Source organism: Zonotrichia albicollis, chromosome 18 (genome assembly GCF_047830755.1).
Source record: "Zonotrichia albicollis isolate bZonAlb1 chromosome 18, bZonAlb1.hap1, whole genome shotgun sequence".
NCBI lineage: Eukaryota > Metazoa > Chordata > Aves > Passeriformes > Passerellidae > Zonotrichia > Zonotrichia albicollis.
Window position 1 is genome coordinate 2,447,515 of NC_133836.1, and position 21,531 is coordinate 2,469,045.

General features: G+C 56.1%; 3 protein-coding genes across 13 annotated transcripts in view; 1 reads left to right on the plus strand and 2 right to left on the minus strand.

Annotated features, from left to right (window-relative positions):
* Positions 1-9,331, plus strand: part of PITPNM2 (phosphatidylinositol transfer protein membrane associated 2) — a 125,505-nt gene extending 116,174 nt beyond the window's left edge. For all 10 annotated transcript variants that reach the window (XM_074553976.1, XM_074553972.1, XM_074553979.1 and 7 more), the window contains 7 exons: positions 640-756; positions 1,419-1,535; positions 1,855-2,003; positions 2,631-2,780; positions 2,858-3,041; positions 4,253-4,381; positions 5,218-9,331. In XM_074553976.1, coding sequence (XP_074410077.1) covers positions 640-756; positions 1,419-1,535; positions 1,855-2,003; positions 2,631-2,780; positions 2,858-3,041; positions 4,253-4,381; positions 5,218-5,544 — 1,173 coding nt within the window. In that variant the 3' untranslated portion in view covers positions 5,545-9,331. The remainder of the gene's footprint in view (positions 1-639; positions 757-1,418; positions 1,536-1,854; positions 2,004-2,630; positions 2,781-2,857; positions 3,042-4,252; positions 4,382-5,217) is intronic.
* Positions 8,253-18,901, minus strand: ARL6IP4 (ARF like GTPase 6 interacting protein 4). 2 transcript variants are annotated; one of them, XM_074553990.1, is made up of 6 exons: positions 18,791-18,901; positions 12,809-13,006; positions 12,155-12,496; positions 11,653-11,770; positions 10,513-10,582; positions 8,253-10,351 (listed from the first exon to the last, which is right to left on the minus strand). In XM_074553990.1, the coding sequence occupies exons 2-6, from the start codon at positions 12,996-12,998 to the stop codon at positions 10,295-10,297; spliced, it is 777 nt and encodes a 258-aa protein (XP_074410091.1). In that variant the 5' UTR covers positions 12,999-13,006; positions 18,791-18,901; the 3' UTR covers positions 8,253-10,294. The 2 variants fall into 2 exon arrangements, with proteins under 2 accessions (XP_074410091.1, XP_074410090.1); XM_074553989.1 differs by lacking the exon at positions 18,791-18,901 and adding an exon at positions 14,779-15,991.
* Positions 16,006-21,019, minus strand: OGFOD2 (2-oxoglutarate and iron dependent oxygenase domain containing 2). Its single transcript, XM_074553987.1, has 7 exons — positions 20,886-21,019; positions 20,752-20,808; positions 18,791-18,901; positions 18,237-18,336; positions 17,418-17,542; positions 16,934-17,188; positions 16,006-16,428 (listed from the first exon to the last, which is right to left on the minus strand). Exons 1-7 carry the CDS (start codon positions 21,006-21,008, stop codon positions 16,150-16,152), a joined length of 1,050 nt encoding a protein of 349 aa, XP_074410088.1. The 5' UTR covers positions 21,009-21,019; the 3' UTR covers positions 16,006-16,149.
* Positions 21,020-21,531: the final 512 nt, after the last annotated feature.

The window sequence follows — 21,531 nt, forward strand, 5'->3', positions numbered from 1 at the left end:
CCTCTGTCTGTGTTCCTGCCTCCCATCCCCATCCATGCCCTGGGGACAGGCAGGAGTTGGCTGCTTGGCAGTGACGTCCCACCAGCACAAACTCCTGGAGTTCTGTCAGCCAGGATGGACAGACAGACAGCCGGGGCTCTGCCTCACATGCAGCCAAGCCAGACCCCCGTGTGTCTCACAGGGGTCAGATCAGTGAGAGGAGCAAAAGCCACGGGACAGGAGTTGGGAATTTCAGTAGGAATTGGAAATGAGCTGAAGGAGCAGCATCTGTCAGCATGGGGGCAGTGAGAGCAGCTGGTGCTGGCTCTGTTGTGGAATGGGGAAGGTTTGTGTTCCCTGCAGGCCGTGGGAAGGGACAAGGGATCCCTGGAGGAAGGGCAGGTACCTCAGTGCAGAGCTGCGTTTGAGTCAGTTTGGTACCTCCTGACAATCCAAAAAGCCTGCATCCCAGCCAGGATTAGGTCAGAACTTGCCACAGGCTCTGCCACTTGTCCTTCAAACCTGCAAGGTGACAAACTCAGCAGCAAACTCAGGGGCCTCTCTCCAGGCACTGCCCTTCCTCACTGCAGGCCCAGGAGATGCAGAACAGCCAGGCAGCAGGAGAGGGCTGATGCCTGGGGGGGATCTGTCCTCCTGCAGGTGATGAGACACGAGAACTCGAGTGTGTTGGAGCTGGACGGGAAGGAGGTGTCTGTGTTCACCCCCTCCAAGCCCCGGGAGAAGTGGCTGCGCAAGAGGACGAACGTGAAGCTCCGGGTAAGGGGGTTTGGGGCTGCACCAGCTGCTCTGGCTGGGGCTGCACAAACTCTTCTGAGGGTGTGGCACAGACAGAGGGTTGTGTTGCATTGCTGGGCTGTTTTAATGGTTATGTCCTACCTGGGTGCCTGTAAAAGAGCAACCCTAAAGATGTGTGTCAGCAAGGTCTCCTCTTAGCCTTGAGTCTGTAAAACACAGGAAGCCTTGGCTGTGGGTCAGGGAACGAGGGAGAATGGAACATCTCTCACAGTCCAATAATACCAGTTCTCAGCTCAGTTAATGCCCTTTGCTCCCAGTAAAGTCTCCAGTTTCTGAGGGGGCAATTCTGTGCTCGAACTGAAACAATATCAGCAGATTTCTCTGGCAGCTGAGTCTATTTCCTCTTAATTCCAAAGTGTGAGAGTTAATAGAGAGTATCAGAACTGCACGTACAACCTTCCATGGAAATTGGCTCTTCAGCACTCCAATCCACCCATCAGTTCAGGGCACAGAGCTTCACCTCTGCCACAGGTCAAATTCTTTCCCAGAGCTGAGGGTGGAGTGGAGGGGGGGAATGGCACAGAGAAACCCATGCTCTAATTTGTCCAGTTATATTTGGCATTTCCCTGTGATGTTATCCCTTGCTGCAAACTTAATTTTTTTTTTCCTCCTCCCCTCATCAGAATGTCACAGCCAACCACAGGATCAACGACACCATTGCTAATGAGGATGGGCCCCAGACCTTGACTGGGAGGTTCATGTATGGTCCATTAGACATGGTCACCCTCACAGGAGAGAAGGTACCGTGTGTGCTGGGGGGTGTCACCATGGTGGTGACAACTGTGGGACAGAGTAGCGCCTGTCAGTGCTCCCTTGGTGCCTGCTGGGGTTTGCTGCACTTATGTCCTGGCCAGGTTCTCCTGCTCAGACTTGTGGGTGCCTCCCACCAGGAACAGCATTTATTTGTCATCTCTGATGTTTGGGTGCTGCCCAGCTCAGATCCATGAATTGCAGAGGGTGGGAGCAGGACCAGCCCGGCCGCCACCCACAGGGGCTCGGGTGGGATGTCCCTGTGCCCAGCCTGTCCTGCTGGGGGTGACACAGCCTCGCTGTCCCCAGGTGGACATCCACATCATGACCCAGCCACCGTCGGGGGAGTGGGTGTACTTTGACACGGAGATCAGCAACAGCAGTGGCAGGATTTCCTACGTGATCCCCGAGGAGCGGCGCCTGGGCATCGGCGTCTACCCCGTCAAGATGGTGGTCAGGTGAGGGCCTGGGGCTTGCAGGAGGAGCAAAGAGGAATTGGAGGGCTGTAGAACATGGTCCCTCCTGTTCTGGGTGGGTTTGGAGCCTGCTTTGCCAGCAACAGAGGCAAAGCCATTTGTGCTCTGCAGCTCTAAGGGGAAAATGCACATTTTATTCACCACCAGCACGGGAATTGAGCTCCCGCTGCAGGAGCAGGTCTCCTGCACCACAGGGCCTCGTGGCCATCTGCAAAACTGCACGACTGAGCATATTTTAAAGACCATAAACTTGTCCTTGAGGGACAGGACTTTGTAATTGTGATGATTCACAGCCCAGGGCTCCAGCTCAGTTCCTCTGCTGGTGTTGGGCTCTGGGAGGGGAAGGAGGAGAGCATCTTCTTGGTGGTCAACCCAGCAATGTTTTCTGGGGGTAACTGTTGAGTCTCTGCTGCCAAGGAGTGCTCATCCATCCCCACTTGAACATGAGACCCTCACACAGTGCTGTTCCTGCTCTAACCGAGGGTGGCATCCCTGTTGGAGCCTTTGGGCCAGATGTGGGAGCTGCTCTGGGCTCGTGGTGCTCCGCAGGTCCTGGGGATGCCCTGTGGATATTTTGATGCCTCTAAACACCTGCGTCCCTTCCCTCAGGGGTGACCACACGTTTGCTGACAGCTACATCACGGTGCTGCCCAAGGGGACGGAGTTTGTGGTGTTCAGCATCGACGGCTCCTTCGCAGCCAGCGTCTCCATCATGGGCAGCGACCCCAAGGTCCGCGCCGGGGCCGTGGACGTTGTAAGGTCAGGGCAGGGCCTGGGCTGGTTGATCTGACACCGACCCTGCTCTGCAATCCATTGACTCGTGGGTTTCCTTGCAGGCACTGGCAAGACCTCGGCTACCTCATAATCTATGTCACGGGCCGCCCTGACATGCAGAAGCAGAGGGTGGTGGCGTGGTTAGCACAGCACAACTTCCCCCACGGCATCGTGTCCTTCTGCGACGGGCTGGTCCACGACCCGCTGCGGCACAAGGCCAACTTCCTGAAATCCCTCATCACTGATGTAAGCCTGCCTCTGCTGGAATGGGAGCGTGGCACGGGGTTAGATTGCTCCTCATCCAACCACCACTGTCAGCACCAGTCTCTTGGCAGCAATGTGACCCGCAGTGGAAGATTAATCTGTTCATTTTATTTTCATTCCTTTATTGCTCCACAAAAGTGTCTATGCTGTTAAATTGTGTTGCCTCTGCTCTGCACTGCTCCATTTCATCACTGCTCCTCAAACCCCGAATGGAACAGATGCAGCAGAGCCTCCCTGTCCCCCACACATGCACTTTTCTCACCTGCTTGGTGGCTTTTTGGCTGCCTGTGGTGGGGACAGCAGGGCTGAGAGGGGATGGAGCTGCTGCAGAAATGGCTTTGCTGGGAGACTCCACAGAGATCTTCCAGGGGTTTGACCCTTGTCAGGTCCTGATAGTGCTCAGCCCAGAGCCTCAGGGAAGCTCCAGATAGAACAAAGTTTTTTTGTCTGCAAGGTGAAGGAGCTGCCTGTGTCCCAAGCACTTTCCCTGCCTTGATTTGCAGGAAAAGCCTGTCCTTAACTTTCTTAGGCTCCCTTTTTGGCCTGAGTGTGAGTGGAAGGAGCAGCTGGCTCTCAGTTGCTTTCATGTCCTCCACATGTTTGGGACCAGGGTCAGAAATTCTTTTTCCATCTCCGTGACCTGTGGTTCTGGGCTCAAAGCTGGCCAGTGTGTGGTGGCACCAATGTCCACACCTCCCCTGCTCCAGCCCACGACAGGAGGGGTTGTCCAGGAGCTGCTCTCTGCTTGGAGTAGAGGCAGAGGTATCCCTGAAAAGCAGCAGGTTTTGCTGCCTGTCCCTTCTCCCTCTGCCCAGCAGGTAACAGCAGCTTGGCTGTGGAGGGGAACATTCCTGGCTAATGATTCCTGCCCAGGTTTGCAGCTCCTCTCCCCCAGTGACAGCAGGGAAGTGTGCAGCAGCATCCTTGCCCCCTGCAGACCTCAAGGGAAGGCTGGGGATCAGCAAGTGGAGATCTGCTCTTGTATTGCTGTCACTCCTCTTGTCACGGCCTGTAAACATGCCCAGCTCTGTTAATTAGCACTTCCCTGGGTGGTTCATTATCCAGCTGGGAACTTGCATTAGTTCCAGTGACCCGAGGTTCCCACAAATGCAATTGGAAAAGCCAAAGCCCAGCCTGCTGAGCCGCGTGGGGTGCCTGTGTGTTCTGAGCCTGTGCTGCTCTCTGTCCCCCAGCTGCACATGAGGATCCACGCCGCGTACGGATCCACCAAGGACATCTCCGTGTACAGCTCCATCAGCCTCCCGCCCTCGCACATCTACATCGTCGGCCGACCCACCAAGAAGCTGCAGAGCCAGTGCCAGGTAGGAGCCAGCCTGGCTGAGCCCTGGAGCTGCTGCTCCCCTGGGAGGGAGGTGGGAATTTGGTGATCACAGATCTGGTGGCTGAGCAGGGCGGGAGCTGTCCCAGGTAGCAGGGCCACATCATGGGTCTGAGTGGTTCCAGGGCAGATACGGGGGTTGGTCCTTCTGTAGCAGCTGGGAGTCACGGGTGGAGGCTGAATTGAGCAGATTTTCTGGTTGTGGGTAGAATGAGGCCTAACAGGGGTAGTGTAGGAGTTTGGGAAGGAGTGGGAAGTTGTTGGATTTCTCAGGTGTTTGTGGCAGAGGCCAGTCATGCTATGCAGAGGGTTAGTCCGATGTCTCCAATTGGGTTGTAAAGTACAGCCTGGAGGGCAGCGGTGTTGGCTTCTGCCCGTGATTAGAAGGAAGGACATGATTCTGACTCCTTCTCAGCCAATGAACAGGACAAATGGGTTGTTGGCGATGATTAGGATGAGTATAGTGATTAGGAAGAATAGTAGGCTGGTGAAAAATTTTGTAATGTAGGGGTCTGAGGCAATATATCGTGTTGCAAATTGTAGGATAGATCATGATACAAATAGTGCAATGGGGAAGAAGGTAAGGGAGTAGAAGTCTATTTTTAGGCTGGTGGGGATTTTGAAGTTTATAATGAACTTTCATTCCCAGAAGGAGGTGAGGCTTTCTCTTCCGGAGTGGATGTAGATTGTTATTGGGATTGGGCTGATTAGGAAGGAAGTTTTGACTTCCCAGAGAACCTGGCAGAGTGCACACCTGTGGCTGCCAGCGGCTCTCAGGGAAGCGTGTCCCAGCCCTGTAACGCCGCCCTCACCCCGCAGTTCATCACGGAGGGCTACGCGGCGCACCTGGCGCAGCTGGAGTACAACCACCGCGCGCGGCCCGCCAAGAACACGACGCGCATGGCGCTGCGCAAGGGCAGCTTCGGGCTGCCCGGCCAGGCCGAGTTCCTGCGCAAGAGGAACCACCTGCTGCGCACCATCTCCTCGCAGCCCGCCGCGCACCGGCCCGAGCGCACGCAGAGCCAGTCGGACAGCGACAAGGACAGGGACAGGGAGCGCAGCCAGCGCAGCATGAGCATCGCCACGGGCTGCTGGGGCCGCAGCGCCGCATCCCGGCTGGAGTCCGGCCTGCTGGGGCAGAAGTAGCCAGGCCGGAGCCGGGATTGTCAGCTGCAGCCACCGGAGGAGAAATAAAGGGAAAGAGGGACGAGGCCGGTGTTTCGGGTTGGAAGGGTAAATATGGTGCTACTCTAAACCACGGTGTTCTGGGAAGAGATGGGATGTTTCCCACACGGAACGTGCAGGCCTTGCAGCGGGAGCGGGAGCCTGAGGAGCAGCTGGAAATCAGGGGGGAAGTCTCCAGGTCAGGACGGCGCTCTCTCCTGCCTCCTTCTCTCATCCAGGGTCAGTGACTGTAAATAGGTGCCTCCTCGCCTTGTCAGCCATCACACGGTGACCGAGCGCTGTCCTCAGAGCCACAGAACAGGGCACGAGGCTGGGGGAGCTCGTTCTGGGCTGTCCCGGGAGTCAGGTGGGGGCTCTGGGGTTGGGGACGCCGCTCCCCGGGCCCAGCGAGGGATTTGTGCCAGGCAGGGCCACCGAGAGCTTTCCCTGGACAGAGAGCTCCACGAGGGGCTGGTGCAGTGCAAAGCTGAAGCTGCATCGAGGCCGATGGCAGAGGCAGAATGTCGGCAGATTCGTGCCCAAGACAGCGGGGTCATTCTTGTTGTTACTGTTATTTTTTAAACAGATCTTTTAGAGGCCGATGGAATTTAATGTGGTGACCTATAAAAAGAGGAATACAAGCTATTTTGTTTGAGCTGTTACAAACCTCAGACACTTAATTGCTGTTAAAGTCTCCAAATAGTCTCGCTATGTATTATTTCCAGCAAGTAACCACCATATATTTGGAAGCAGCTGAAGGCACTCAGCAGCTGGATTGCATTGCAGTTCTTCTCATCCAAATGCAGGGTCTGACTCTCTCAACGTCCACCTCTGAGACCTTTCTTCTTCCCAGGTTCTCTCCAAGTTCAGTAGCAGCTTTCATGGGAACCAGACTCGCTTCTTTTACCTATAGTTACTGAACTGTAAAACCTCATTGTTTTTTGCACTGATGATTTTTAGAATGGAAACCTGTTACCATCTCATGTAGCTACACCAGTGTTTGTAGTGCATGACAATGAAATATTGCTAAGCCAGGGTGTGTGTGGATACCTATACCTATACACACACACACATATATATATGTATATATTTAAAGAAAAAAAACAATCTGTGCAGAAGTTTTTCCAGCAGTAAGGAGACTGTAAGGAAGTGTGCCAACAATGTCAGGCAACCTTAAGAAAAGGCCATATCTTAATTTTTCTGGTGTGTTTCTCAGTGGATGTGCCTGAGGCACTGGGTTTGTGCTGCTGGAGCGAGCTGGCGGGCGCAGGGCAGAGGGCTGGCACCCCAGTGACACCCAGACAGGGACAGAGAACAGTGCCTGGAGCCAGGGCTTGCCAAAAAGCCCCTCAGTCGTGTCCCTGCCGCGGCCAACAAAGGTTCCCTCCTTGCACACACCTCTGGGGCAGAGGGGCATCCACACTGGGGTTCCACGGTGCCCATTCAGACTCCAGCTGGCCTCTTCACGTGGAGATTTTCTAGTCCTACCGAGCTCCCTGACTGTGTGTAACCCTGCTTTCCCCACCACACTCTCCTGTCTTTATATCACTTTCTACTTACGAGGATCTTATTTATACCAGAGAATTTTTTAGACTGGCTGCTTCATTTTGTTACCAGTTTCAATAAGCACGGTGCAGGACGGCCGCACTGAGACACTCAGCACTGTGAACGCTGCTCTGCTCGCTGCCTCTGGGCCACGGGGGACAAATGCAACTCATCCAGCTCCTGTGTTGGTGGTGTGGAGGGTCCAGGCCGAGGCAGAGCAGGGACGGTGCGGAGCTGCCGCCGGCATCAGAGCCCCTGGAGCGCTCAGACCCGACTGCAAACCGTTTACCCACTGCTCTTTGGTAATTATCCGAGTACAGAATGTACCTGATGACTTTTTGTCACCAGAAACTGACTTCCCTTTCTGCTGACTCAGCTTGGCTCTCTCTGAATGTACATCCAGAGCTTTTACTGGGTTTGGAAACAATGAGAATTTGTCCCAGCTTTTTGCTAGCCGAATGTTCTATCAAACAGATGCCATCTGAGTAGGAAGCCAAGCCACAATCCATCCTGTGAAGTCACCAAACCACATCACTAAATAATTTCTGCAAATTTGGATATGGCCTTTGCAAAATTCACCTTTCCTCCAAGTCCAGAACCGAGACATGACCTGTACATTTTCCAGTTGACGAGATGTTCACATTTTCTTATGTGTAGATAGTGTAAAACAGAGGCGAATGTAAATGTTCAACATAAAAAGTGGATATATAAAATTGAAAGTTATTTATTTATGTAGAGGGAAAAAAAATGTCTGGAGGGACTTGAACCTTCAGGGTTTATTAATATTTTAAAAATGTAGCTTTTTGTTTCAGGCATTATGTACAAAGCAATTATTTTATGGACCAAGTTTAATGTAACTGTCAATGAATGCAGAAGTGCAATATGATACTCACCCTCTCCATCACGTCATGTTTTAAACAGCTCCTGACCAGTTAGCCTGACAATCACAGCACCTCTGTCCTCATCCTTTGTTGAGCTTCTTGAACCTTGCCCGGGTCCTTCCCCTGGCCCCCATCCGTTGCCATTGTACGGATCCAACACGGAGAAGCAATTGTAGAGCAGGGCCTTTATTGCTGCAATAATTCCCTGGGAGGTGGGTGCAGTTACCAGGAAATAATGATGCCACTAAGTTTTTCCTCACCAACTCAGTCCATCCCCGTCTCCATCGCTCAGTCCTCAGCCGCCCCCATCTGGCACTCATCCCTCTGAAGCAGGATCCACACTGACAGAACAATAGCAATAGTTTCACTCTGTGTTTATAACCTGTTTGTCCCGAGCTGTTTTGGAGAGCAGTGCACGTGACCCGATGCCTTTCCACGTGGATGGAAGAGGATCCCTTTGGACGTGGTGAGGGAAAGATGAATGTAAATTCCATCCTTACTGAAGGGGCACTGTCGGGGTAAAGACCTAATTTATCCTTGTTAGGAGTAACTCGTTTGCTTTGAAAGGAGAGAATGGGAAGTTTCTTGTCCTCCTCCCTGGGCCGTTGTCTGGGCAGCCTCGGGGACAGCCCACGTCCTGTTCTGCACATCAGCACAACACAGCCTTGGGCTTTGGGGTTGCTTTTCTGTTTCCATGGGAATCAAACTCTGCTGCAGAGCTCAGATTTTTTATGAAAAGCAGCTTTTTATATTACTGCACCCTTAGGCCGGACTTTCTACCTGACGCTGTCCCTTTAAAGTCTTTTAAAAAACCAGAGAGAGGAGCCCGTGCATTCCCTCCGAGTCGTTTTCCTGGGTTTGCTCAATCACTCAGTCAGATGAGGCGAAATCCTAATACCAAAAACCGTTTACAGTGTCGGGGGCACGAGCCCAGAGCAGGAATCAGCCAAAGGGTCACCACCACCCTCCCAGCAGCCGCCGTGCTTGCTGTAGCAGCCCCTTCTTCAGGTATCGCCACTGTTTGCTGCATTTCCTATTAGTTCTAGAAGCCTTACGGTCCCCTAACTCTGCCTGTTGATACCCTCGACTGTCAATTTTATATTCCAACAATGTTAGTTATATTTTATTTATAAAAACTTGCTCTAGGGGTACCAGCTGTGCGTGGGGAAGCAGCGGGGGATGCCCGAGGGCGCCGGGGCCGCCCGCGTGTGCCGTGCGTGTGTGTGGCAAACCTTGTGTACAACTTCCTTCTCCTCCTTGCTGTTAGTGCATCGTTGCAATGCCTGGTGTGCTTCGTGTACAGTACCATTGTGAGTTACACAGATTAAAGAAACGGGAAGGCTTTTCTCTGTCTGCTTTTTTGGGGCTGGGGGAATACTCCAGGAACAGACAAGTCATCAGATGTGAGCAGGTGTCAGTTTAATGGGGTTACAGCCATGAACAGAATGAGGAAACCCTCTGTGGAGATCAGTCCTGCAGGACCCATTTGTCCTTTAACCCATTTGTCCTTTTCTTTTTTACAGTTTGCAGATTTATGGACTTCCCAGCAAGGGAAAAGGCTGCTGTGTTTGCTTCAGAGCAGCTCTGGGCCCTGAGCAGCCCAGAGCCCTGTGCTGTGGGGAAGGGACACGAGTTGCATGCAGGAGCAGAGAGCAAGGCAAAGCCACCCCTGCACAAAGCACACATGCACAGGTGCCAGTGCAGTGTGCCAGGTCAGTGCCCCCTTCCCGAGGAGGTGAAGCTGCAGGAAGGCTGGGAGAAGCCCTGGGGCACAGTGGAGGGTGGCACTCAGGGCTCAGAGGAGCTGCAGCCTGAGCAGAGCCACAGCCACTCCTTCTGAGCAGGCTCAGGGAGTGCAGGTGAGCCAGATCCAGCAGGGAAAGGGCCATGGGCAGCCCCTGAGGGGAAGAAGTGGCAGCCAGCTGTGTTTTGTGGCCCTGGTACACCCTGTCCTGGCCACAGCATCGGCTCCTGCCCCCCAAAGATCAGAGCACCCTGAGGTGCTCAGCACCCTCGAGCCTGTCCCCTGGGTGCTGCTGAGCTCCTCCAGCAGCCAGAGGAGCATTGGGGCAAATGGCTCAGGTGCATTGCAGCCACACTGGCCTGACTGGGACAGGGAGGGGAGAAGCTGTTTACTGGGAGAGGAGCCACTAAAGTCACTCTCCTTCCCAGTCAGTAACTTACAGAGCAGCTGAAAGGGCCCTGGGGAACAGCTTGACACGGTGCTGTGTGCGTGCTCCAGAGGCAGAGGCTCCCCGGGCTGGCTGGGGCACAGGACGGGCTCCAGGGCTGCCTGGGGCCTGCCCTCACTGCAGCATCCCCGTCCTCACCTGGAAGGCCAGCCCATCCCCACGGGTGGCTTGCTGCAAGGGACACACAGCACTCACAGCACTCCCTGCCAGGCCTGCAGGGCCACCAGCACCACCCGGGGCCCTGGCAGGGCTGCAGGGCTCAGCTCGTGCCCAGGGTGGAAACACAACCCCTGTGGGTGCAGCAGCTCCCTGCCTGTGCCCAGCTCCCCTACCTTGTTAATCTCCTTGTGTCTCTCCTTGCTGACGATTTCTTCCAGGACTTCCCCGTCCCCCTTAATGAGCCTGCAAGACAAACACAGGCCCAGGAGCCCTGAGGGTACTGGCCAGGTCCTGCAGCTGCAGAGGTGTGATCTGCTGTGCCCCAGCTCCCTCCAGGCAAGGCCAGCCCTGACCCATCCCTGACACTGCATTTTGGGACTTTGTTTTTGTGTCAAGCTTAAACAGCACAGCAGCTCTGCCATTGCTCCCGTGGGATTCATGTCACCACACTGCAGCAAGGACAGGAGTGCTCCCCTGAGAGCTGAGGGCCAGCTGGCTGTGCCCCAGGCTGTGGGCACTGCCTGCTGTGTGCAGTCAGTCACACTGGCACAGCAAACACTCCTAATGAAAGCATCCCCTACAATCCACAGTGCCTCAACCCATGCAAAACCTCTTTGTTTTTTCATAGAATTCAGGTGTGGTCCTGGCTGCCCCAGGAACCTGCAAAGCCATTCAGGAACAGGAGCCAGTTTGGGCCTGAAATGCAGCCAGGCTGGGGAATATCTTGCTGAGCAAATTCCAAGCAGCGTTGGAGGCGGCTCACACCTCCAGACATGAGCAGGAATTTAATTGTCTTCATTACGTGCCTTACAGGGAACCGACCTTTGTTCCACACCTCCCTGAGCCCTGCAGGCTGCCTGCTATTTTAAGACTGGACTTGTCATACCCAATTCTCCTCAGCATGACGTTTTCTGCTTGCTGAGAAGATGCAGTTTATTAAAAACTGGGTCATTTCTATTTGGCAGCTAAATGAATTTGGGTTTGATCGCTGTCTGTAACCCCACAGGGCACATGCTCCTCACTCCCACCTGGGTGTTACCAGGGCCCAGGGCTTTGGAGCTGAAAGGTGAGTGGATGCAGCAATGGGATACTGGGACACAGCCCAGAGTGCCTTGTGTGCACCCAGTTCAATGCTTTGGTGTCACTGTGTCACTTTCTGGGTACGTCACACCAGGCCTGATGAGGAGGGAGCTGTGAGGGGTTGGCTCAGGCTGAAGGGGTTCAGGTGTGGTGCTGCAGTGCCATGGACAGGCATCCCCCAGCCCACCCAGCCTGCATGGGAATCTCCCATCTCCCTGTTCCCAGGGCCATACCTGGTTCTCCCTGTCTCGGGATCCAGCACTCTCCTGATGATGCTCTGCCTGGCATCCCACTCCTCCTTTGTCATTGGCTTCATGGCCTGGATCCGGGACTTCTGCTCGTCTGTCAGAGCTGGGTGCAGGGCTCAGTCAGAGCTGTGCTCCAGGAGGGGGCACAGCACCAGGGCTGCAGCCCATGGACAACATTCCACACCCCATTCCCAGGGTGTGGTGACAAACCTCCCAAAACAGGGACACTTCACATCCCTTTGGAGCAGCTTTGCCAGGATTTACTGCTGACTGTGTCCTTCCATTTGGCCTCTCTGTTCCCCACTCCCATCTATAAACCACATTCTGACACTTTACAAACCAATCTCTGTGTGGCTCAAAGGTGGGCACTGTACAAGGAGGGAAGGGAGCCTGGGGCTCCTCCCTGCACCCGGCCCTGCCTCCCTCAGACCCTGCACATGGAAAGGGCCCAGCACAGGCTCCCCCAGGAGGGAAAGAGCTTCGTTACCTGGCCCAGAGTCCACCACTGACTCCTTCTGCCACTGCTCCAGTGAGGGGCCAGGCACCTCTTCTGTCTTGGCTTTCTCCTCCTTGGCCTTCTCCTTTGCCTTCTTCTTTGATTTCTTCTTTATTTTTTTCTTCTTCTTCTTCCTCTTCTTTTTGTCTTTCTGTTTCACTCGCTTTTTTTTGCTGTCTTGACTCTTCTTTGCTTTGGAGTCGCTGTCACTGGAGTCATCAGAAGAGGAGCTGGAGGAAGAGGAAGATGAGGAAGAGCTGGTGGACGAAGACGTCCCAGAGGGAGAGGTACTGGCCTTCCTCTTCTTTTTGTCCTTTCCTTCCTTCTTCTTTTCTGCAATTCACAACAAGAGGGTGAGAGGAGCAGCCCTGCCCCTGCAGAGCAGAGATGTTGTTCTTTATCCCCCTCCCAGCCTGGACCTCCCCTCTGTGCCCACGTTAACCCAGGGTGCTCTGTGGTACCAGGGCAGCTCAAGGGGGGGCTGAGGGCTCTGCACTTGTCAGAACGAGACCAAAGTGGGCACAAAGTGCAGGACAAAGTGACAGACACCAACTGAAACCAGGGACCCTCTTCTCCCCCTGGGCCCTCTCTGTGCCCCTGCCCCAGGGACATGTGGTGAAAGCAAAGGCTCAGGGGCCTTCCCACCTTCCCTGGCTGCTGCCAGGCTGGAGCTGTGTCCATGAGAGCCAGAGATCCTCTTCCTCGATGGAGAGCTGCTGCCCTGCTGCGAGTCCTTGCTGCTCTTCCTCCTTTTCTTCTCCTTCCTCTCCTGCCTGCTCCGGGAGCTGCTTCTGCTCCGGCTCCGCGAGCGCTTCCGCGAGCGCCCGTGGGCCATGGCAGCTCCTGGGGAAAGGGGAAAGGAGGGGTCACATCAGAGCCATGGGGGCACCAACCCTGCCAGCAGCCCCAAATCCTTCACTGCACTCTGAGCCAGCAGCCAGGCAAACCTGCTCCAGGTGAACTCCTCCCTGCTCACACCCTGCTGATCCCCCATCACAGCCTCGGGAATCCCACCAGCTCCCAACACGGAGCCTGGGCAGGGAGCTGGCACAGGGACAGCCCTCAGCTGCCTCACACCAGTGTCCCCAGGCAGGTTTCCCACCAGGAAATCCTTCAGCCCTTCCAGCAGCTTTTCCCTGTGCTCCTGCTGTTTGTCCCTGGAGGACTGGGCTGACCCCGCTGGGGCGGGCACGGAGCAGGGCTGTGCCTGTGGTCACCCCGTGGTCACTCCATGGTCACTCCGTGGTCACCCCGTGGTCACCCTGTGGCACCAGGAGCCAGCAGGAGAAGCTGCACCACAGATGGACACAGGCAAGGGCTGATGGACATTGCAGCCACAGTCAGCAGAACAAAATGTCCTCCTGAGTCAGTCCCCTGTTACTTAAAATGCTGTGAGCAGGCACAAGCCAAGGGGAAGGATGAATTTTTAATATTCCAATTTACTCTTAGAAAACAGATGATGCACTGAGCTGCTCCCCCTGTCCATCAGCCCCAGGGATGCCAGCGGCCCCAGGCCAGTGTGATCCATGCTCTCATTAATTTAAAAACAAACTGGCACCGTGGGCAGAGCAGGAGCTGGGAACGCTTTCTCACAGCCACCTTCCAACCAGCACATTTAATGAATTGTTTGTTTACCACCTCAACATTCCCAGGCAGCAATTTGGATTTGCTCCCGAGCAAATCAGACCTTTGATTGATTTCCATATGGAAATTTCAATCAGGGAAAAAATGCAGAACCAATGAGAGCCATTAGGGGCACGCAGGGAAGGATGAGAGGATGAGAGTCCTTCATGCACACACAGCCAGAGGCTGCCCCTTGCACGGGGCCTTGATGGGGCAGCGTTTGGGACTTGATCTTTCCATTCTGGCTGTGGCAGCAGGAAAAACCCACTGTTATACATCCACAGCAGCAGGATCAATTGCAGCAGGAAAACACCCAGTGTTATACATCCACAGCAGGAGGATCCCGGAGCTGGAGCTGCGCTCAGACAGCAGCATCCCAAACCCGCTCCAGCAGCATCCCAGGCCGGCTGAGCCCCAGGCTGGGCTCTCACCTCCACCCTGACACCGGGCGGGGCCCACAGCGACTGCTCCGGCCCGCCCAGCCCTGCCCAGGCCCGGCCCTGAACGGCTGGAGGGGCTGTTCCTGCCCTCACCCCAGCACGGGGAGCCTGCGGCACGCTAGGTGCGCTGGCCCTTTAAGAACCCGTGCAAGGTGCGCTGTCCCTTTAAGAGTTCAGCACAGGGTGCGCTGGCCCTTTAAGAACTCAGTACGAGGTGCGCTGGCCCTTTAAGAGCTCAGCACGATGTGCTCTGGCCCTTTACGAACCCGTGCAAAGTGCTCTGGCCCTTTAAGAGCTCAGCACAAGGTGCGCTGGCCCTTTAAGAACCCGTGCAAGGTGCGCTGGCCCTTTAAGAGTTCGGCGCGCGCGGCTCCAGGCGCGGCCCCTTTAAGTGCGCAGCTCTTTATCAGCCCCCCCGGCCCCGGGGCCGCTGCAGCGCTCGGGTCTGTTTCTCCCCCGGCCCGCCCTTCTCCGGTGTCCTCAGCCGGCCCGACCCGGCCGCAAGTAACTAAACTGCGCAGGTAAGAGGAGCGGGAGGGAGCGGGGACTCACCGGGCCCGGTCCCGCCGCCCCGAGCGGGGCTCCCGCCGCCGGGGCCGCGCTGGCCGCCTCCCGCCTCTGGTCCGCCGCGCGCGGGGCCGGGCGGCAGCCGGGCCGCGCTCTTTGGTTCCGGGGGCCGCCTCGCCCCGGCCGCAGCTCAGTTTTTGGGGAGGATTCGAGCAGATTTGAGCGCTCGCGTTCCAGGTGAACTAGGTAAAGGCTTCGAGACTGCTTTTCTTGCTAGCAACTCCTCGTTTAGATACAACGGCCGGTTTCCTTCCCCGTTGTAATTTTAATGAGCTTTGCTAATGAGCAGCTCATCAGCGCCCTGCGCTGAAATCCAGCGGGGCCGCTGGGAGAGCTCAGGGAGCGCCTTCAGTGCGAGCTGCTCCCGGTTCAGCGCTCCGCAATCACCGACGGGACTGCCCCCGTGCTGTGACTGCTGCACTGAACACATCCATGGAAAAGCCCTCAAATTCAGCAGCATCTATCGAATATCGAGTTAATATTCTATACAGAAATCAGACGATATTTGGCTTTTTCGTTTGTTTAGTAGATGGAAGAGTCACGAGCTTTCAGGCAGCTGGAAGGAAGGAGGGGAAAGCCTCAACCCTTCCAATCCATCAGGTCCTGGGGGACCTTGGTGCCAAATTCAGCAGCCCCAGGCCTTGTCTGCTGCTGCACCCAGCTTGGCAGAGTTATTTTATATTTTCTCTGGCTCAAGCAAAGCGAGTTAAATGTAAATCTCATCCTCCTCTGGGAAGTTCTGCTGTGCTGCAGGTGGCTCCCAGAGCTCTGCCTCTGCTTAACAAGGTTCACCAAACCTTTGAAAGGGAAGTTTGTGCTCCCAAGGAAGCCTCGGGAGATCCCTCAGCCCCCCTGGGGGACAGTGCTACTCCTGGGCGTTGTTCTGAGCCTGGGTTACACAAACACCCAGTGATGGCAATTTCCAGCAGCTCACTGTGAACCACCTGGGTCTCATTCCTGAGCAGATCCTCCCTGCCCGCTCAGCAGCAGAGGACAGGAGCCCTAAGAACAGCCCAGAATTGGTTTATTGGCCCATTCTGCCCCATCTGGTCAGGCCTCCTGAAAAGCCCAGAATTGGTTTATTGACCCATTCTGCCCCTTTTCCAGCGGGCCCTGGGGTGCTGCTGTTGGCAGAGAGGCCAAGGAGCTTTGGCTGCTTTCCTGGAGCACTTGGAGATATTGAGAGAGCTCCTGCAGGGAATCAGAGCTGGGGTTTCTGTGCCTTGCAGAGTCCCCCAGCCCCAGCCCGATCCCTCAGGAGCCGAGTTCCAGCTGGAATCCTGGCAGGGCTGCTCCTTGTGCAGCCTGGGAGCTCAGGGAGGAGCTTTGGGCAGCTCGGCGTGGGGAATCCCTCCCCTAGCCCAGGGCACACACACTGACGGTCTCGGGCTGCTCCTCCCCCTGCGGGGGCTCGGTGAAGCCGTCCCCGAAGCCCTCGGCCGGCACCAGCTCGGGTTTCCTGCGGCACATGGGGCACAGGCGGTTGCGCACGGCCGATGCTCTCATCCACACGATGAGGTTCCAGCGCTCCCCCGAGGCGATGGGCAGCGCCCCGTGGATCTGCCCCCCTCGGTGCAGCAGCCCCCGGCCCCACACGTGCTCCACCTCGATGTACCGGGGCACCGGGCTGGGGTCCTGCAAAGGCAGGGGGATTTGTGTCACACCAGCAAAGCCCTCAATGGTTGAAATTTGTCACCTCTTACCCACAGCACCCAGGCAGCACCACGGAGAGGGCAAAGCCTCATTCCCAGAGCCAAGTTCAGAGGGAATTTAGAGAGATTCGAGCAAAAAAACCCCCACTTTTCTCTGCTGTGTGAGAGCTTCTACCCCTCTCTTGCCCTAAAAACAGGTGCTAGAGATGTAGGTTGAATCACATCTGAAATAAATCTCTCCCTGCTCAGTTTCAGACTGTTTGTCTCCAGTTTTTACTGTGAAGATGTATCAGCCCTCTCTTTAAAATACTGAATATTGGTATTGGATGTTGGAATATTGCAGCAAAAGAGGCTCCTGTATAGCCAAGCCATGGGGAAGGGACAGAGCAGGTGAGACTGTCAGAAGTGAAGAATTGTTTTGTAGGACACAGTGGATGCCTGGCAGCTGAGGGACGAGGAGGGAGAGGTGGGTGGGACGTGCTCAGTACCTCGTTGAACTCCCCAAAGTACAAATTTCCTTCTGTGAATTCTTTTCCCAGGGAAACGTTCAAGGTGACCTCGGCGTTGTCGTAGTGGGAGCTGAGGTCCAGGTCCTGGTGCAGGGCGTACTTGACGGCGAAGGCTCTGTGGCTGTCCAGGCAGGCGCCGCCCAGCTCCGGGTACAGCAGCGCCGTCAGCGGCCGCAGCCGCTCCCGCAGCGGCGTCAGGAGCCGCTCGTCCATGCCCAGCTCGCTGAGCAGAACCTGCGCCAGCACAGCGGGGGGAGCAGCTCAGCTCAGCTCAGCAGCTCCTCAGAGCTCTGCCCTCCTCCTGCCCCAGCCCCAGGGCTTTGGGGCCAAGGGAAAAGGAAGGAGGATCAAGGTGGACAGGGATGGGGGAACACAGAGTAATAAGATGAAAAGGTGAGTGTTGTTTAAAAACTCTCCTTGATTGAAATTTGGAGGAAAAAGAAGCACAGGGGATGAGTCCTACCCCGTAGTTGTTCATGGTGTTGGGCCTGCCCTTAGGCATGTCTGAGTGCTCAAAGTTCTCCAGCTCATCCAGCAGGGCCTGGCAGAACTGCTCTGTGAACACTGGGAGCCGATAGATCCTCTTGTCTGTCAGGGACAGAGGGACAGAGATGCTGGGGACGTTCCCAGTGCTCCTGCTGGCAGGGACAGCACAGCACCCACAGGCTCCCCCTGTGCTGGGACCATTCCCTGGGTCAGCCCTGGGGTATTTGTTGTTTTTCATGCTGGTCCCTCATTTCCAGAGCAGAAGGTTCTGTCTGGACCTGGTGCCCTGGATAAATGCAGGAGCTCTGCACACAGACATTGCTGTCCTTTGCCTTGAGGGAAGGAGGCAGCTCTGCCTCTCCCCCTGTGCATCTTGGCAGCTTTTCTGGCAGGCAGGGAGCTTCACTGCTGCCTCCAGGGAAGCTGGAAACCCAGTTCTCCTTTTCAAAGACTGAAATCCAGGCTGAAGCTGTTTCAGCCCGGACTAACCCACAGGGACTGTTGGCAATGGGAAAGCACCCAGGGAGGAAAGCCAAGCTCCCAGTGCTCCCTCAGCAGCTCCTGGTGAGGTGTGGAACAAGCAGAACCCCAGCCCTGCTGCAGCTGGAGCCCCTGGTGAGACATCAGCAGGATGGAAAGCAGCAAACAGGCTCAGATCCAGAGCTGCTGCCTCTGCAGAGCCCCTCCTGAGGCAGGAGGAACATCCTGTGAGCCTCAGCTGTGCCACAGCAGAGCTGCTCCACACAGGGAGCAGCTCTCACCACGGAGCTCTGTGATCAGAGGTTGTTTTCTTTACCTGAGAAGGACTCGAGGTAGCTCAGGAGGCCCTGGAGATCAGCACCTGGGGATGTGCAGAACCTCTCGATTTCCAGAAACTCTGGGGCCAGGAAGGAGTCCTGGTGTCAAGGGAAGGATGGGAAAATCACACAGAAACACGATCAGAGGGAAATGGCTCCCAGGGAAGTGCCCAGTCCCTGGGGAGCAGGGCTGAGCACACCTGGGTGGTTCCACAGCAGGAAATGCAGAATTGGCTCTGCTGCTTTACCTGCTGGGGCAGGGCAGCTGCTGCTTGCTTTGGTTCGTGGCTTTTTTAGGAGTAACTGGCCAGATTTATCACAGACATGACAGGAAAGAGCCTTTTCTGGCTGGAACACCAGGAACCTTGCCTAGAGAGCACACTGTGCTGTTTTTAAAGTTTTAAATCTAGTTTTCATATGCTACACCTGTGTTTTAATTCAGTGTAGCTTTAGTAGTGTGCAATCCTGAGGAGAGGGGGAAACAAGCTGCAAAAATAAAACTCTCAGGTGATTTTTTCCTGCGTGCAAAAGGGATTCCAAACCTCGTGTGTACCTGCAGCGTGTACACCTCTGGGTGTTTTGGTTTGTAGCACTTGGAGATGATGGCTCTGCGTTCCACTGACTGCTGGGGTAGCTGTTTCCTCCTCTGCACTTCTGCCTCAATCTGCAAGTGAACAACAGAGCACACTGTCAGAAATCAGCAGGGCTGAGGGAAACAGCTCCAGGAATCTGCTCCTTGTTTCAATCCAGTTATTTGTGTTTGGGGGCACCGCTGGGACACAAAGTGTTTGGCTTAAAAAGTGACTGAGGACTTTCCTGTGGAAGTGTCAAGTGGAGCTGTGAGCTCTCAGCCCTTTCAGGCATTCTGACACCTCCAGAATCTGGTTTTTGTTCTGACAATAGAGGCATTGTCCAAAATAAGGACATTTGCTGGGAGTGAGACAAGTGCTGTCATGAAGGGATTACTGCTAAGTGTGGTGCAGACAGGCTGAGCTGCCCTTCCAGAGCAAACAGCTGATCCAGGCAGCTCCTCCCATTGTTCACTTCCCCCTCACAGATTCATTTGCAGCAGTTCTCACCGAGGAGAGAGAGAGCAGCCATTCCCTGAGACCAGGCAGCTCCTGTGCTCATTCCCTTTCCCTCAGTCCCTGAAGGTCTTGGGAACCAAGCAGAAAAATCAGATTTCTCTGTGCCCTCCTCCCGCCAGGGACAGCCACTGTCATCTGCTTCCTGCCAGCACTGAGTGACTCCTATTGGTTTGTGTAATTTCTAAGTCTCCTTTATGATGTTTATATTGATACATAAACTTTGTATGAAGGTCTGAGCAGATCTGCAGAGAGCCCAGGTGATTAAAAAGTGCTTAAGACCCAGGTGATAATAAATTACAGCCAAAGATAGGATCTTGTTTTATAAATTCTGGATCACATTGCTTGTTGTGCTCCATTGATTCTGCCTGAGGAAATCCTGTGCTGTTCTACTCATAAATTCTCTGCTGTATGAATCATAATTATCCAGTTAATAAAGCTTTAATTACAGTATGATTTACAGCCACCATCATTCTGCCAAGAATTCCTAAAAGAACTTGTCTGTCCCCCTGGTGTCAGGTGACATTGGAGCTGGTGAGGGACTGATCCCTGTCCCTGGCCTGGAAAGAAGCAGAAATTCCATGATAAAGGGTGAATTTCTGCAGGAACCCATCTTGGGGCTGCCTTTAAAAACGATTAGCACAGAAAGGGACGAGGAAAGACAAATGAGGGCACTGGGAGGCAGCGGAGTAAATCCAGGAGGGAGCGGCTGGGATGTGTTGACTGACAGGATTTAATCGCAGGGTGGCGGCTGAATAAACTCCGCGCTGACGGCGCCCGCGGGGAATTCTTCCCTGGGGACTCCGCCCGGCCCCGGGCTGGATCGGGACGCGGTGCGGGAGCCGAGGGGCTCCAGCAGGGCCCGAACTCCCGAGGGGACCGAGCCCCGGTGTGGGGAACCCCCGGGGATAAGGGGCTCCCTGAGGGGGCCGGGGATGAGGGGGATTCCTGAGAGATCCGGGGCTCCCCATCCCCTCCCCGGCCCCGGGAGCTGCCCCAGCCCGACCCAGGAGGGACCGGGAATGGGCAGAGGGACGGAGCAGCTCTGCTGGCAGCAAAGGCTGGCAGGGCTGGGGTGCTCACCTGGGCAGGAGGAGCTTTGGGGTGAGCTCAGGGTGGCCCGGCAGGGGCCGACAAAAAACGATGGAGATGATTTCCAAGGGCTGGAGTGACAGGACACAGGGAATGGCTTCACACTGACAGGGGACAGCGATTTTAGGGAGAAATTCCTCCCTGTGAGGGAGGTGAGGCCCTGGCACCGGGTGCCCAGAGCAGCTGTGGCTGTCCCATCCCCAAGGCTAGGCTGGATCAGCCTTGGGACAGTGGGAAGTGTCCCTGCCATGGCCAGGATGAGTTTCAATGTCCCTCCGCACCCAGCCCATCCCGGTGCCCCGACCCTCGGTGGCCGTGAGGGGCTCCCGCCGCTCACCTCCCTCAGCACCTCCCGGAACTGCTCCTCGCTCCGGCAGCCGCGCTCCCGCAGCGCCTGCAACACACGGGCCCGTCACCGCCGCGGCCGCCGGCCCGGCCCGCTGCCCCCGGCCCGCCCGGCCCCCGCGCTACCCGGCCGTGGTCCCGGCGGAGCTGCGGCTCGTCCCGGTACCGCACGTGGAGCCCGAACCGCCCCACGAAGATGTTGTCGGTGAAGAAGCAGGCGCATCCGCGGAACGGCCGGCCCGCGGACATGTTTCCTGCCGGAGAACGGGTCTCGGTCCTGCCCTCAAAGGGCTCCGCTTCCGTCCGCGGGAGGGCGCATCGGTAAATTCCCAACCGCGGCGAAAACGGAAAGCGGCGGAATCGCCCGTTCTCCCCGATTTTACGCTCGTTGTTTTTGTCATCTCCCTGACGCCACCGCGGCCCGGTCCCGCAGCGCGGCCGCTGCCCCGCAGCCCTCGGGGCCGGGCCGGGCCCGCTCGGAGCGGCAGCGGCCGCCGAAGGTTCTTTGCAGACGCTCCCTGAGCTGCCCCGGCGGGGGCGCGCGCGGGTGGCGGGGGCGCGCTCCGGGGGCGCGCGCGGCGGGCTGAGCGCGGCCCCGGCCCGGTCCGGCCCGGCCCGGCCATGGACGCGGCGCTGCCCGAGGCCGAGCGGGAGGTGGTGGTGGCGGCCGAGCCCTGCGGCCACGGCAGCAAGTTCGAGGACATCTACCGGCTGCTGGCTGAGGGCTGCTTCCCGCCCAGCTTCTGCTCCATCAAGAGGAAGAACCTCAAGC

Coding starts and splice junctions, on each gene's coding strand:
- OGFOD2 (XM_074553987.1), bottom strand. CDS start 21,008: ATGTCCGCGGGCCGGCCGTTCCGCGGATGCGCCTGCTTCTTCACCGAC. Junction 20,809..20,885: donor TCCGCCGGGACCACGGCCGG/GTAGCGCGGGGG, acceptor CGTGTGTTGCAG/GCGCTGCGGGAGCGCGGCTG. Junction 17,543..18,236: donor CTACCTCGAGTCCTTCTCAG/GTAAAGAAAACA, acceptor TGTCCCTGACAG/ACAAGAGGATCTATCGGCTC.
- ARL6IP4 (XM_074553990.1), bottom strand. CDS start 12,998: ATGGCCCACGGGCGCTCGCGGAAGCGCTCGCGGAGCCGGAGCAGAAGC. Junction 11,771..12,154: donor AGTGGTGGACTCTGGGCCAG/GTAACGAAGCTC, acceptor CCCTGCACCCAG/CTCTGACAGACGAGCAGAAG. Junction 10,352..10,512: donor GACACAAGGAGATTAACAAG/GTAGGGGAGCTG, acceptor TGTCCCTTGCAG/CAAGCCACCCGTGGGGATGG.